This window comes from Dipodomys ordii, unplaced genomic scaffold (assembly GCF_000151885.1).
Source record: "Dipodomys ordii isolate 6190 unplaced genomic scaffold, Dord_2.0 Scaffold109, whole genome shotgun sequence".
Taxonomy (NCBI): domain Eukaryota; kingdom Metazoa; phylum Chordata; class Mammalia; order Rodentia; family Heteromyidae; genus Dipodomys; species Dipodomys ordii.
This window is the reverse complement of record NW_012267325.1, coordinates 298,712-312,688: the sequence shown is the minus strand read 5'-3', so window position 1 is coordinate 312,688 and position 13,977 is coordinate 298,712. Positions and strand designations below refer to the sequence as shown.

At 40.1% G+C, this 13,977-nt stretch overlaps 1 protein-coding gene across 1 annotated transcript in view; it reads right to left on the bottom strand.

The window, feature by feature from the left end:
* The window catches only part of Sulf1 (sulfatase 1), an 83,333-nt gene that overhangs the window by 30,764 nt on the left and 38,592 nt on the right, over positions 1–13,977 (bottom strand). Inside the window, exons 5-9 of the mRNA XM_013028463.1 lie at positions 12,680–12,830; positions 11,294–11,469; positions 9,218–9,346; positions 8,893–8,949; positions 8,032–8,161 (exon numbers count right to left, since the gene is read on the bottom strand). Coding sequence (XP_012883917.1) covers positions 8,032–8,161; positions 8,893–8,949; positions 9,218–9,346; positions 11,294–11,469; positions 12,680–12,830 — 643 coding nt within the window. The remainder of the gene's footprint in view (positions 1–8,031; positions 8,162–8,892; positions 8,950–9,217; positions 9,347–11,293; positions 11,470–12,679; positions 12,831–13,977) is intronic.

Below are 13,977 nucleotides of genomic sequence, written 5' to 3'. Positions count from 1 at the left end.
CGTGAATAAGGCAATAGCCACTGGAAAATGCCCATTTTTTTTTCTACCACGGACTTTCTGAAAAAGCTTCAGATCCTATTAGATCAAGTAATTAGCCAGAGGCTTAGAACGTCTTCTTAGTGGTAACGTGTACTAGGAATTCCAATGGATTATAATTATCACACATTTGCCAACAATCATTCCAGTGCCCCGTATCATCACATTTTTATGACGATGCAATGAAACCTTGGAATAGCTCCTAAAATGGTGACTCTGCTTGGAGGGTTTATAGATGGCGGCATAGAAAAAGGAGTTTTGAAAGAATTACACTAAAACCAGTGCCTCAAGGCATTTAAATGGTCAAAGCAATGAGAGGTGATTTTTGCCCTGCGGAAGAACTGATGAAGCCTGGGGTCAGGGGAGACAGCTGCTAACGGAACAGGAGTCAGACTTGGACATGAGTTTTGCTCCCCAGTGCCTTGGCAGACAATCTGTCACACTGCCTTGCCTCTATCCACCCTCCTGAGGTTTATCAGCAAATCAGCGAATTGCCAAATCAGGTCATCTCCCTTTCCATTGCCCAGTCACTTCTTTCTGTAAAGTCCTCCTGCTTCTGGAACAATCGGAGTTAGATTCTCCTCCTGCCTCTCTGAATTAGCAGTGTATGCTAGCAGTTTAATCCACGTTTATTCCACAAGTATTTCTGCACACCTGCTGTAGGTAAGATGCTGGATAAATTATTTAAATGATTTCTCCAGTAACTATTTTCAGTTTAGTCTTTCCAGCAACACTGCAACTTGAAAATATGGGCTCGGACGATATCTCATATTCCGGCATTGTCCCCAAAAGTTAACTCAGTGAGAAATCACTGTTAGGTAGTCATGTGTTCAGGGGTGCGGTTGACTCTGTCTTCCTGGGTATAAAGAACGCCTGACAAAGAAGAGAAGAGCAGCCAGTCTGGGCAGAAAAGTCTTCATAAGACTCATCGCCAATCACTCAAAACCTGGAAGTGGAGCTGTGGCTCAAAGTGGTAGAGCACTCGCCTTGAGCAGAAAAGCTCAGGGACAGGGCTGAGCCCTGCATTCAAGCAAAAACAAAAAAGTTTACCTAAGCCAGGTATTGATAGCTTATATCTATACATCCTAGCTACTTTTCCTTCCTGCCATCACTTCTAGATATCATTGTTGCTTCTCCATCTTCAATGGCATCAGTTCCTCAGATTCTCTTAGGATGCTTTTATTTGTACTTACTTAGGCCCATGTGCATGAGTAAGAAACCAGAAATTTGGCTACCGTTTTTTCAGTTGTCCACTGGAATGAATGCGCGCGCGCACACACACACACATACACACACACACACTACTCTCTCTCTCTATAAATATATATATATATATATACACACACACACTCACACACACGCACAAAATTCACTATTATATGTTTTAAGTAGATTAGGTCACAATACAGATCAAATCATTTCTCTGAAATGTAACAACTGTAATTTTTGTGATAACTGATTGTTCCTTCTTCAACCAATATCAAAATCATTAAACTGTAACCCCCATAGGACCATTTCTTTACACTTTTCTCTCAGTACTGGACAATGTAAAAACATTATACAAATATTCCTACTTTAACTGCTTCTTAGCTTGAGATGCTGTCCGGATTTTTTTCTTTGTGAAATGTAGTTATTTGTGCCAAGGAAAAAGATGGGGTAAGATGGGAATTAGAAAGGAGGGAGACAGAAGAAAGAAATATCTCCTCCTTTAGATTTTAACCAAAGCAAATCATTTGTAAACAGCAAACCTTAGAATGTGGAAAGAGGTTTGGTCTTTGCACTTCAGAAAAAGCAAACCAGTAAACTAACCTTGCCTCTCAAACGATAGTGACCATTTGTTGAGTGCTTTTCATGAGCCAGGCACTGCTCCCAGTGCTTGATGAACCATGGACCTCATATAATATAATACAATATAATATAATCCTACAGCAACTCTCTACAGCAGGCATTAGTCTACCTACAGTGTGGATGAAGAAACTGAGGCACTGTTAAGACTAAGTAACTTGCCCAAGATCATATAGTAAGCAAGCAATGAACCCAGGATGCAATCCCTATGTATACTGAACAAAACCTTAAAAGTCAGAATGGTTTGTGCATTGATGTGAGCCTGCAGGTGGGCCTCAGGTGAGCAGAGAGACTTTGGGAAGGCAGATACAACAACTAACATACAAATGAGAAGGTGGGATGAGTCAGGCTTGGTGGCACATGGCTGTAATCCCAGCTACACTAGAAGTTTAGGTAGGAGGATGGAAAGTTCAGGAATTGTCTGATCAAAGGTAGCAAGAACTTGCCTCAAAATAAAACGAAAGGACTGGAGGTTAGACTCAAGAAGTAGAACATGCCTAGCAAGTATGAAGCTCTGGGTTCAACTCCCAATACAACAAGGCAAAACAAACAACAAAAGCCAAACCATAACAAAAATTGCAAAATTCAAACAACTGGTTTGAGCATATTAGGAGATGGGGAATCTGATGACATAGGGCCATTAGGAAGTAATGGAAAAGAAGGTACAGTAGAAATTAATCAAGGCAGCGCCACATTATGTCAAGTATGAGGCAAGTGTCTCTATTTGTCTGTTTCTGACTTGAGAGGCATAGACAAGATGAATAGAGGTAACACTAAGTAGATGACACCTGCTCCAATATGGCCTTGCAGCTGGGCTGGCAGCTGGCTGTACGGGCTGAAGGGTCCTCACTGCCTAGAGCATACCAGGGCTTAGCCAGAGCTTGGCAATAGGAAGCCCCATCCTTCTGGATGCCCCTCCAGAATGCAGGGACCTGCAGGCCTCGTCTATGAGCCAGGATTCAGGAGTATTTAGAAAAGGCTCTCAATGTCTAGCAAAGGAGCAATCGTAAATGTCTTTGTGTTCATGCTCTGACTGGGCACAAAAGGTAGGGAAGAGGCTTATGATAAAGACGTTCATTCTGGAGTGGAACTCCACTGATTTTCTCACAATGCTACCAGATTGCTTGGTGATGGTGTCATTACAGAATTTTAAACAAATCTCTGGCTTTATAGTGACATAAGAGTAGAAAGGTAAACTAAATTGTAACAGCTCAACAAAGGGACATGACATTTGCTCCATAAAAACAAGTCAAGCTGCCTTTGAAATGCCAGAGAATGTATAAATTGTACTTCAACACTGGATGCCCAGGGAATTTCTTTTACGTAAGTACTATTTAAGAAGGAAAAAACCAATCAAGTCAAAAATTTTCACTTGACATTTGTGGTTCTCTACCCTCTGCTCATAGGAATCATATTGGAGGTGGAAAGAGGGCTGCCACTGGCCTTCCCTTCCCAGAGGTTCTGATTTCATTTGTCTAGGTGGATTTGAACATTTCTGGAGCTGGCTCATGTGCAGAGTGGTATATATCGTCCACATATGCCATTCATAGGTGCATGTGAGTGTGGGTGTGTGTGCACGCACGCACGTACATGTGCTTGTGTACCCTGGTACAACCTCTTAGGAAGCTGAGATCCGAGGATGGAAATTCAAAGCCAGGCTGAGCAAGAAAGCCTGTGAAACTCTTTTCTCTAATTAACCACCAAAAAGCCCAGTTGCCGTTCAAAATGACAGAGCACTAGCCTTAACCACTAGCTCAGGAACAGCACCCAGGCCCTGAGTTCAAGCCCCAGGACTTGAACAACACCAAAAAAAAGATAACAAAAAACAAAAACCAAAAAAAACAGATGCCTTGGATCTGCTTGGTTTGGGGTGAGGCAGTGGGTGAATTCTTAGTGACAGTTTTCTAATGTGCTTGCAACTTCAACCAGAGCTGAGCACCATGATGCACAAGTCCTTTAACCACAAGGTAAAGATTTGTCTGTGAGTGTGCAGGTGTGTGTCTGGAGAATGTGTGTACAGGAATGAGCCTGGAGGTGCCATGCCTAGCCCAAGAGAGTAGTGGGAATTCACACTTTGTCTCAGATTAATTCTGAAACATGGAAGCAATGCAAACACATATGTCCCTGTTGTGTTAATTAGTCCCCGCTGGTTGTTCTGTGCCCACAGACAAGGAGGGATGCCAAGCGTCTGGGATTGCGGCCCGTGTTAATTCCCTGCCGGCTTTCTAGAAACACAAACAACAGGTAAGAGTGCCTGGAACCGTAACAACATCCAGCATTCACACATGGGAGAAAATTAATCGCAGTCTCACTAGCACTTTATGGATGATGTCACTTAATCCTCACAAGAGTGAGATTAATTCTTTCTACTTTAGAGACAGAAAAGCTGAGAGTCAGGAGAACTTAAGTAACTTGCTTCAAGGGTCCAAAATGACTGTACCCTGGTGCAGGCATGGGTGCAGTGGGAGGGGCCATGTGGTCTCTCTGGGGATTAAGACTAAAGAAAGGGGGCCAGGAGGGCTGAATTTTCCTCTACACATCAGGGAGTCAAATTACAGTTCCAACTCTCTTAGAATGAAGGCTCCTAACCTTGGTAAGAAGAGGTCCACTGTGCCATCAAAGGAGTGGAATCCTAGCAAGTCAGTACCAGCCTGTCACTTTGAACCATCTCATTACTCTGGACTCTTTTCTCAAGTTAGTGACACAGTCACCAAAATAACAATAATATTAATTAATTAATTTAATTAATAATCTTCAAAGTAGTCCAACAAGAAGTGCAACAGTCTGAGACAAGGATTTGACAGAGCACAAAGGACTTACAAAGTTTGATCCATGGACTTGATAATTGCCTTAAAGGGGCTCAATTTTTTTGATGTTCTCAGATTCTCAAGCTATATAATTTGAGCCCCATCAGTAGACACAGCAGTAAGTTAGAATACATGTATTTCAGTCCCCTGAAGGCACATTCAAACACAGATCGTTGGACTCAGAGAATCCAGTTTAGTAGGTCTGGAGGTGGCCAGAGAATTTATCTTTCCTTCCTTCCTTCCTTCTTTCCTTCCTTCTTTCCTTCCTTCTTTCCTTCCTTCCTTCCTTCCTTCCTTCCTTCCTTCCTTCCTTCCTTCCTTCCCTCCCTCCCTCCCTCTTTCCTTCCTTCCTTCCTTCCTTCCTTCCTTCCTTCCTTCCTTCCCTTTTCTTCTTTTTCTTTTTTTTGTTTTCAGGTAGACTTCTGCATTTTTAAATTTAAAAAAAAATTTTTTTTTGCTCAGACTGGTCTCAGATTTCAATCCTCTTTATAACCTACTGAGAAACCAGGGCTGATAGGCCAGACAATGTTTGGCTTATTGGTTGAGATGGGGTCTCATCACATTTTTGCTAAGGCTGGCCTTAAACTTCTATCCTTCTGGTCTCTGCCTCCAAAATAGCTGGGATTATAGATCTGAGTTGCCATACTCAGCAGGAAATTTACATTGTGGACAAGCTCCCAGTGGTGCTGACCTTGCTGGTATAGGCATGGATTCACTGAAGCCTGAGGTAACTGGACATATTTTCTAGGTCTTCACCTCTTCTATAAGCCACTTCTGCTCAATTTAAAGAAATCAGATGGGAAAAATCATCATGGGCTAGAGGCATGGCTCAAGGGCAAGGCCCTGAATTCCAATCCCAATATTACACAAACAAATGAATCACCGTTGAGACATTACCTTATTCTTTGTTACATGAATTTAGGTACTTTTAAGATTGGTGCTGACACTCTCCATGTGATAGAGTCTAAGTTCAGACAGATTCACAGAGAAGTAAAACAATAGAGAAAAACTCCTGGGAGCCACATATAAAAAGACTTATTTCATGAGAACAAAATAAGTTTGGAAAAGTATGAAAAAGCACAATTAAATTTTTAATACTGTTAGCATGTGGTACAAGTACAGCTTGTGCTAAATCTACTTATGCCACATTTGCCCTTTAGGACATAAAGGAAAATTTCAATGCAAGCCATATGGAGAGATTTGCAAATGTGAACACTTTGAAGTAAGTATGTATGCAGTATATCTTATTCCAATATGGTTATCATATTTATCACTTAGAAGGCCCAAAGCACACAAGATCATCAATTTACATGAGATACAGTTACTATTGAACATTTCCAACTCCTGAATAAAAGTCAATTAGCCTATTGGGGTTGGCTCATAAAAATTATCTTAGAGCTACAAAACAATTATGAAGTTGTATTCATAATGTTGCTTAGAGCTTCCCTGAGAAAGATCTGAAGACTTCATATTTAAGTGTAATGAACAGGCCTAACATTCTCCACTAAACACTTGAAAATTAAGATATCGTTGAATGACCCTGAAGCCTTTCCTTCTCCATTTTCTCTTTCCTTCAACCACTCACCATCCCCACACTATTCTCTCTCAAAGGAATTCTGTGCACAAAACTAAAAAAAATGAGGAAACAGCATCAAAGTTTTTATTATGATGTGCATTCAACACATTGGAATCCTAAGGAAAACAAAAATCATAATAAAAAAAGTCATAAGATAAAAATCATAGCTGAGCACCAATGGCTAGTTACTTAGGAGGCTGAGATCTGAGGATCATGGTTTGAAGTCAGCCTGGGCAGAATAGTCCATGAAACTCTTATCTCCAATTCACCACCCCCAAACTGGAAGTGGGGCTGTGGCTCAAAGTGGTAGAGCACTAGTCTTGGGCACAAAAGCTCAGAGACAGTGCCCAAGCCCTGAGTTCAAGCCCCATGACTGACAACAACAACAAAAGAATCATAATAAAAATTATTATTGGTCTAGTGTGATAATAAATAGGTGGCTCATATCTTGCCTAATACCTTGAGCTAGTATAGGCTATTATATGAATGTGTAGAAGTTAGAGAAGTTAAAAAGAAAACTCACACAAAATTGAAACTTCTGCTTAGTTAATATAACTTACCTTAGAAGGCAACAAGTGGCTTGTATTTGTATTTCATTTTTAATTAGACAACTCTCATTTGGATCCTTGCTTTTCAACATACTAGATATTTATTTGTGAGGCAGAAGTGATAATGTCAATGAAAAGATGTACTAAATTGAGTAAGTGTATACTGTGTATACTGTGTATACTGAGTAAGTGTATACTGTGACAAATGCTCAATAAAGTTTATTTTCTTCACTTTCCTCTGAATTTGTTCTTTCTTCTCCCATTATAACATGGCATTTTCTTTTAGAGGATATAGACTTCCTTTTGGTTAGCACAGATTTCATTCAAGAATGTTTAAAGTTGTTTTGTGCTGATATCGTCTCACTTTCCTCAAAAGCACTGTTAATCCATTGTGAAGTACTTCTTTCATTTTTATAATAAACGGTGCTCTGGGTAGGCTTATTTTTAATAATGAGGAAGATTCACTTACAATATTTTAGAGCCAGTTGCCAATGGCTCATGCCTGTAATCCTAGCTACACAGAAGGCAGAGCTCTGAGGAACATAATTCAAAGCCAGCCCAAGCAAGAAAGTCTGTGAAACTCTTTTCTCCAATAAAATATGAAAAACTTGAAAGAGGAGTTCAGCTCAAGTGTAGAACACTAGCCTTGAGCAACAAAACTCCGAGAGAGTGCCCAGGCTCTGAGGTCAAGCCCTAGGACCAGCACAAAAATAAATAACCAAATAAAATATTTTATAGTTGAAAGTTTGTAAGCACAGACAGAAACAATAAATACCCAGAATGTGGTTTTCCTTCCATTTTCCAGCCCAGGTTACTGATTCTGGCCTCTAGTCTGTTACATGCGAACATTTCAGTCTAGAGAGGGAGTCTCCCTCCAGTCTTTTGAGGAGGTTCAGTGTTCAGAGGCTCAGCATTCACTATTGTCTTGATAGATGGCCTCATAATTACAGATTGATGACTAGTTAACAAGGACCCTAAGAATCTTCTCCAGCAATGGAGCCATTATCTTCTGGCACAGAACTCAATCTGAGCACCATCTTTGTACAAGTAGTAATGAGGAGACCCAGCTTGGACCCGTTAGAGGATTCTCTCGGTGGGGCAGTATTACAGTGAGTGACCCATGCTTACATAGAAAGCCGATGCCTACAGGTTGCACATTATTTTCTAGGAGATATTTTAAGTTAGAAATGGAGTAGTAGTAAAAAGCAGTGGCACTCACCTGTCCGGGCTGCTCGCAGGCTGTTTGGTACCTGGCCTGCTGGCACAGTTCCTTGACCCTCTCATATTTGGGCAAATGATTTGATTGTTGGATATTCTTGTTAGACTCTTCCTTCTTGCGTAGAAATTTGCTTTGACAAAAAAAAGAAAGAAAGAAAAGCTTTGTGTGTGAGAACTGATTCGAATTACCTTCCCTGAGTTCTGCTTGTTCCCTTTTCCTTCTTGTCACATGATTCCATGGCAAATAACAAGGTGTGGTTAAGGCTTTGTATAGAGGAGTCCTTCACCAAACCTCCAAGCTGGGTTCTTTGTCAAGATAGAAAGAATCCCCAAAAGCATTAGTAAAACCTTGTGCAAGTTCTTTTTGTTAACAAACAACTATATAAATACCTTTCTCTCTCCTAATTTATGTAAAGAAAAAACATCATGGCAATGAATAGTCTAAGTCAAAAAGGGAAACCAGAAGTGACTATGGAACTAATTACAATGGCATGAATTTACATATTTAAAACAATGAAAGGAGCATAAGGAAAAGAGGTAGAAAGTCAAAAATTGAGCAAGCCTTGGAGGCTGCATGGAGGAAGACAGGAAGGATGGTTGAGGAAGAAACGAGAAGGCCAGAGGAAAGCTTTACACATTGAGAGTTTCTGGTCCCATCTTAAGAGATTTATTCTCTAAGTTCTGATGCAGGATTAATTACTTCAGTATCTAATAGCAAACAAGTAACAAACCATTCAATCTCACTACTAAGCTGGAGAAATCTGCATGCTTAGTGAATCAAAATAAAGAGAAAAAAAATACCCAATAAGCAAAGTGGCCCACTAGGACAGTTCCCAGAAACACCCCAGGAACCAATAATTACCCTCTTTCCACTAGGAATGTATCGCGCCAAATTTTGGCCTTCTTGTTTGTTCGAAACCTGAAAGCAAAATAATAATATTTACTGTTGGCATCTGGACATTTCTTCCAAATGGTTCTGTGCTAACAAGTTTATTTAAAGAAACACCTCTCACTTCCTGCAGCCCACGACTGCACCTCCGTCAATGTGGTATTCACCAACAGCTCAAGGTAATTTTCATGAGCAAAGCATACTTTGCCTCCACTTGTTGTAGCTACTGGCTGGCTCTGGCTCCGGTGAGGGAGTTCAATGTGCTTGGAGCTGGCCGAGAGAAAGTGTTTTCACGCACCTGTTACCTGGCTTTTCCAGGTCCAGAAGTTTGAGGACAGACTTGCCATCCACATCGGGAGGTGTATCAAGCCCTGCAATATCCAGGATCGTAGGGGCCAGGTCGATGTTAAGAACAATCTGTGAGACGCTGAAAAATCAGAGACAACAGTTACAGCCTGAACACTGTAGAGGGTGGCATTTAGGGCTGCCCTTCCCACAGCAGTGACTCATTGACCTCTACCTCCTCACCTACTCGTCTAGTCTCCTAAGGAAGGGCAGTGGCATTTGGCCAAAATGAGTGAACAGCCATCAACAATGCTGCTTCTGAGCAAGATTAATTGACTCTCGTGGGGTTCAGGCTGGAGAGATGCCCTCAAAGCTCTGGCTGCATAGCTGGACAAGATAGGAACTGACTCATGGTTTCTGTGGGATACATGCTTTTTTGGAAAACCAGATGGTCCCTATCTCCTCTATTGAACTGGGCCTTTAGCATCAATATTCTTAATAAATGGTTTAAAGAAAAAGTGCACAGTTTTTAGTGTTGAATATAATTTTAAATATAGAGCTTTCTAACTAGATAGAATTGTTCCAAGGTGTTTTTGTCTGTTGTTTGTTTGTTTGTGTTTTAACTGATCCTGGGACTTGAACTCAGGGCCTGGGTTCTGTCCCGAAGCTTTTATGCTCAAGGCCAGTGCTTTGTTATTTGAGCCACAGTTCCACTTCTGGCTTTTTTAGTAGTTTATTGGAGATAAGAGCCTCACAGACTTCCCTGCCCGGACTGGCTTTGAACAGCAATACTTAGATCTCAGCCTTTTGAGTAGCTAGGATTACAGGCATGAGCCCCAGTGGCTGGCTTCCAAGAAGCTTTTTAATGATTACATAAAACATAACACTGTTGTTCAGAGAAACCTTACTTCCTCCCATCATCTTCTCCCAGGATACACCATGGCACATGGGACTTATGGGTAACATTTAGAATCCTGGGCTCTAGGCCCCCAGCTTCAGAAACAAAATCTCTGAAGCAGGTCTTACACCACCTGTCCAACTTCTCCAATGGTCTAGTAGGGCACGAATTAGGTGCTGTTTTGAATATTCTTTTCTTTCACTCTTTCCAATTGTTTCAAAACACTTTATACAAAACATTCTGAAATGATTAGCAAGGCATGTGAAACCAATTTTGCAATGGTAAAACAAGGGTGGAAAGAGCTGCAGTGATCAACCTAAGGAGCAGAAACAACTCTAGTTCCCTCTTTTCTTGGAAGTATCTAAAGGGGAAAATGATAAAGGGGTCATACCCATCATGATGCATAGTACTTGTAAATTGATGTGTTGAATGATACTTACCATTTGTACAACTTCTCAAAGATATTACAAATTTAATTTAAAAAGAAAAGTATCTTTATTTTTTTGAGGAAAGTAAGGCACTGTAACATTTCATTTTCTTTAAAAAAATTATGGTAGTAATTTTTAAAAATTAAAAAGTAAAGCCAGGTGCCAGTGGCTCACACCTGTAATCCTAGCTACTGAGGAGACTGAGATTTGAGGAGCAAGATCCAAAGCCAGCCCAGGTAGAAAAGTCCTCATGAGACTCTTATCTCCAATTAACCACTTGAAAACCAGAAGTGGAGCTGTGGCTCAAAGTGGTAGAGTACTAGCCTTGAGCAAAAGAGCTCAGGGATAGCACCCAAGCCCTAAGTTCAAACCCCACAACCACCAACAACAAACACCAACAACAACAAAAAAGGAGGAGGGCAGCAACGACCTTTTCTACAAATAACAGTACAGCTCTGATTCTGAGAATGTAAAGATGATGATCTGAAGGATTACATTCTGACAGTGGACACAGACAAAAAGACATAGATTCTGGTTAATTGAAGAAAACTAGCCATTGATACCGTTATTTTGCCTTTCCCTTTATACAGTATGCTTATGTTACCTTAACACATGGCAGGGGGAAAGGTTTTCATTTTCTGAATTACCAACTCCACAGACACTTTTTTAGTTTGGGTTGAAAGGAAACCAGACACTGGATTAGCAATGGCATGATGTCAGACACATGAGCTGCAACAGCTAAATCCTACAGAGAAATACGTACATGGCTCCTGGTTCTACACTTGGACCACGAATAAAGAAGGGCACACGGATATCAAAGTCATATGGCATGGACTTCCCTTTGACCAGTCCAAACTGCCCAATATGGTAGCCGTGGTCGGCGGTGTAGATGATATAAGTGTTGTCCAGCTCCCCAGTCTCCACCAGCATGTTATAGAGCTGAAACACAGTGCACAAGTCAGAGTCAACTGTCACATAGCATGGCACTCTGTAATATGACTGTGGTTTCTACCCACTTCTTATTTTCCTTTTTTGGAGGGGGGGGAGAGAGATTGGTGCCAGTGCTGGGTCTTCAACTCAGCATGTAGCCACTGTCCTTTTTTGTTGCTCAAGGCTGGTGCTTTGACACTTGTGCCACAGCTCCCCTCCTGGATTTTTGGTGGCTAATTGCAGATAAGAGTCTCAAAGACTTTTCCTGCCCTGGCTGGCTTTGGACTGTAATCCTCATATCTCAGCCTCCTGAGTAACTAGGATTATACATGTGGAGTCATCAGTGCCTGGCTTCTTTAAGCCAAGAGTTGCTCTAGTAAGGTGAAAAAGTGTCTGAACATGCTCCACCTTTTCTCACTGCTTACAATTCTGGTGGGAAAAGATCCAGTGACATATTTGAAATGTAACTTTTTTGAATCTGGCACATGTCACTTGAGGCTTTGCTTGTTTGATAAAACAGCAAACGAAACAACATCAAACCACAGAACAACCTCTCTACCACCAAAACTTCATAGACTTTACTTTGAAAATCCATTGTTAAGGCAAATTTTAATGTTAGTACTCTTTTGTCTAATTATTATGGTTAAAAACAGGCAGCCTCTTAGCCTTACATATGTATTTCTTGCCTTATTCTAGATTTTAAAATTGAGGAAATTTCAAATCTTTTTTTTTTGTAGTTCTGATTTCTATTAAATAAGCAAAAAAAAGCCTTCATGATACTCGATTCACATTTCCACATGGTTAAAATTAGCTACAGCTAAATAGTAGTTGTTTTAGACAAGGCACTTAATTTTAAGTTCAACAACATCATTACCAATCTTTATTGCCTTATACTACACTTGTCTTAGTCATTTAAATCATTTGCTTAATTTCTGAAGATATTAGAGGACAGAACCTTTAATTTATGTTTTTATTTTTCTCTCTTTTGTCACTGGCTCTTTAAGAACTAAACCTGGAGAAGAATAAGGGAGTAATAAGTAAGTTGCTGATCTGGATATTTCTCTACCCCGCTCCCCTCCATTTCCCCTCCCTTACTTCTCCTTCCCTTTCTGTCTCTGTCCCTACATGGATATTGGGATATGAAAGAAATAAGCAGGAATGGATTTATGCAAATGAAGCCCAACATGAACCTTTCCCTGGAGTGGATTCATATCCTCACCCGTTCCACAGAATCATCCACTGACATCAGAGTCTGGAGCCTTTTACGCTGTAGAACATTTGTAAATTCCATGTGGATGGGCAGCATTGGTCCTGTGTACTGCATAATCCAGTGTTTATCCATGTTGGGTGCATAGTTATAACTTGGAGTTCTGAAAGTATCCAGAAAAGACTCTTACTATATACATACACATTAAAAAAATTTTTTTTACTTATCCATTCAGAAACAAGTTGAAGATTGTTAAATAATCACTCAGAAAGGATAATTTAAACCCTATTAAAAAGATCTGAAACCCTCACCACTGGAGACAGCATCCATCCTGTGAAGGTACCAGAACTCACACTGAGAAAACCAGGCCTGGCCGCTGACATATCATTAGTATAAGTTCACATGGGTTCAGTAACTGAAATGCGTAAGAAATACATCTACATGATTATGTTTATGTTACAAATCTACAGATACAACTCAATAATACAGAAGGGAATGTTCTCAGGGCAATGTTAACTCGTAAAAATTTTATTGCTAGTTATTTAAAAAAACCTATAGAATATGATGTCAACATATTTTTTTCTTCCCTCGTGAACCTCTTGAGTATCTTATTGGTTTCTCATAAATGTCCATGAGTTTTTTGCATTCCGTTGTATATTGAAACCATTAATTTAATTATCTTTGCTGGAATTTCAACCAAGACTATTTCTGAAGTTTACACATTTACCAATTTATACATTTAGACAACAAGTTGATACGGGTTTTCAAGACACAAATTTTGTATACTACAGGGAAGCACATTTTATTGTGCCAGATTAAGTTAGTTTAAGTCTGTATCTACGCCACCACAGAGATCTAAGAAACATGGCATACTTTCCAGTGGAGACTCACAAAATATGTCATTTTTTCCCCTTAAAGGTTTATCCAACCCTCTGCCAGTAGATATTACTACCTCATGTTCTTAACGTGCTAGAGAGGTTCTTACATTAAGAACAATTTGTTCTAGAACTTTCTACTGGACTTGAGTCTTTTCTTTAAATGTTGTTAAGCACATGGTAGTCATATTTACCACATGTGAAGTATTGTGTAGTCTTTGATATACGTTGTCTCATTTTATATCTTAGTTGTTCTGGGAATTGGGTTTATTGTCCCCATCTAAAGATGAAAATATTAAGGCTTAGCCATTAACAAAAGTGGTAGAATGAAAACAGGATTCCAAAGCTCACTTGCTGTAGACAAATGAGCAAGATTGAAGTGAAAGTCCTTCCTACATCTGAGATTGCTTTGAATATAATATCTTTTTTTAAGGA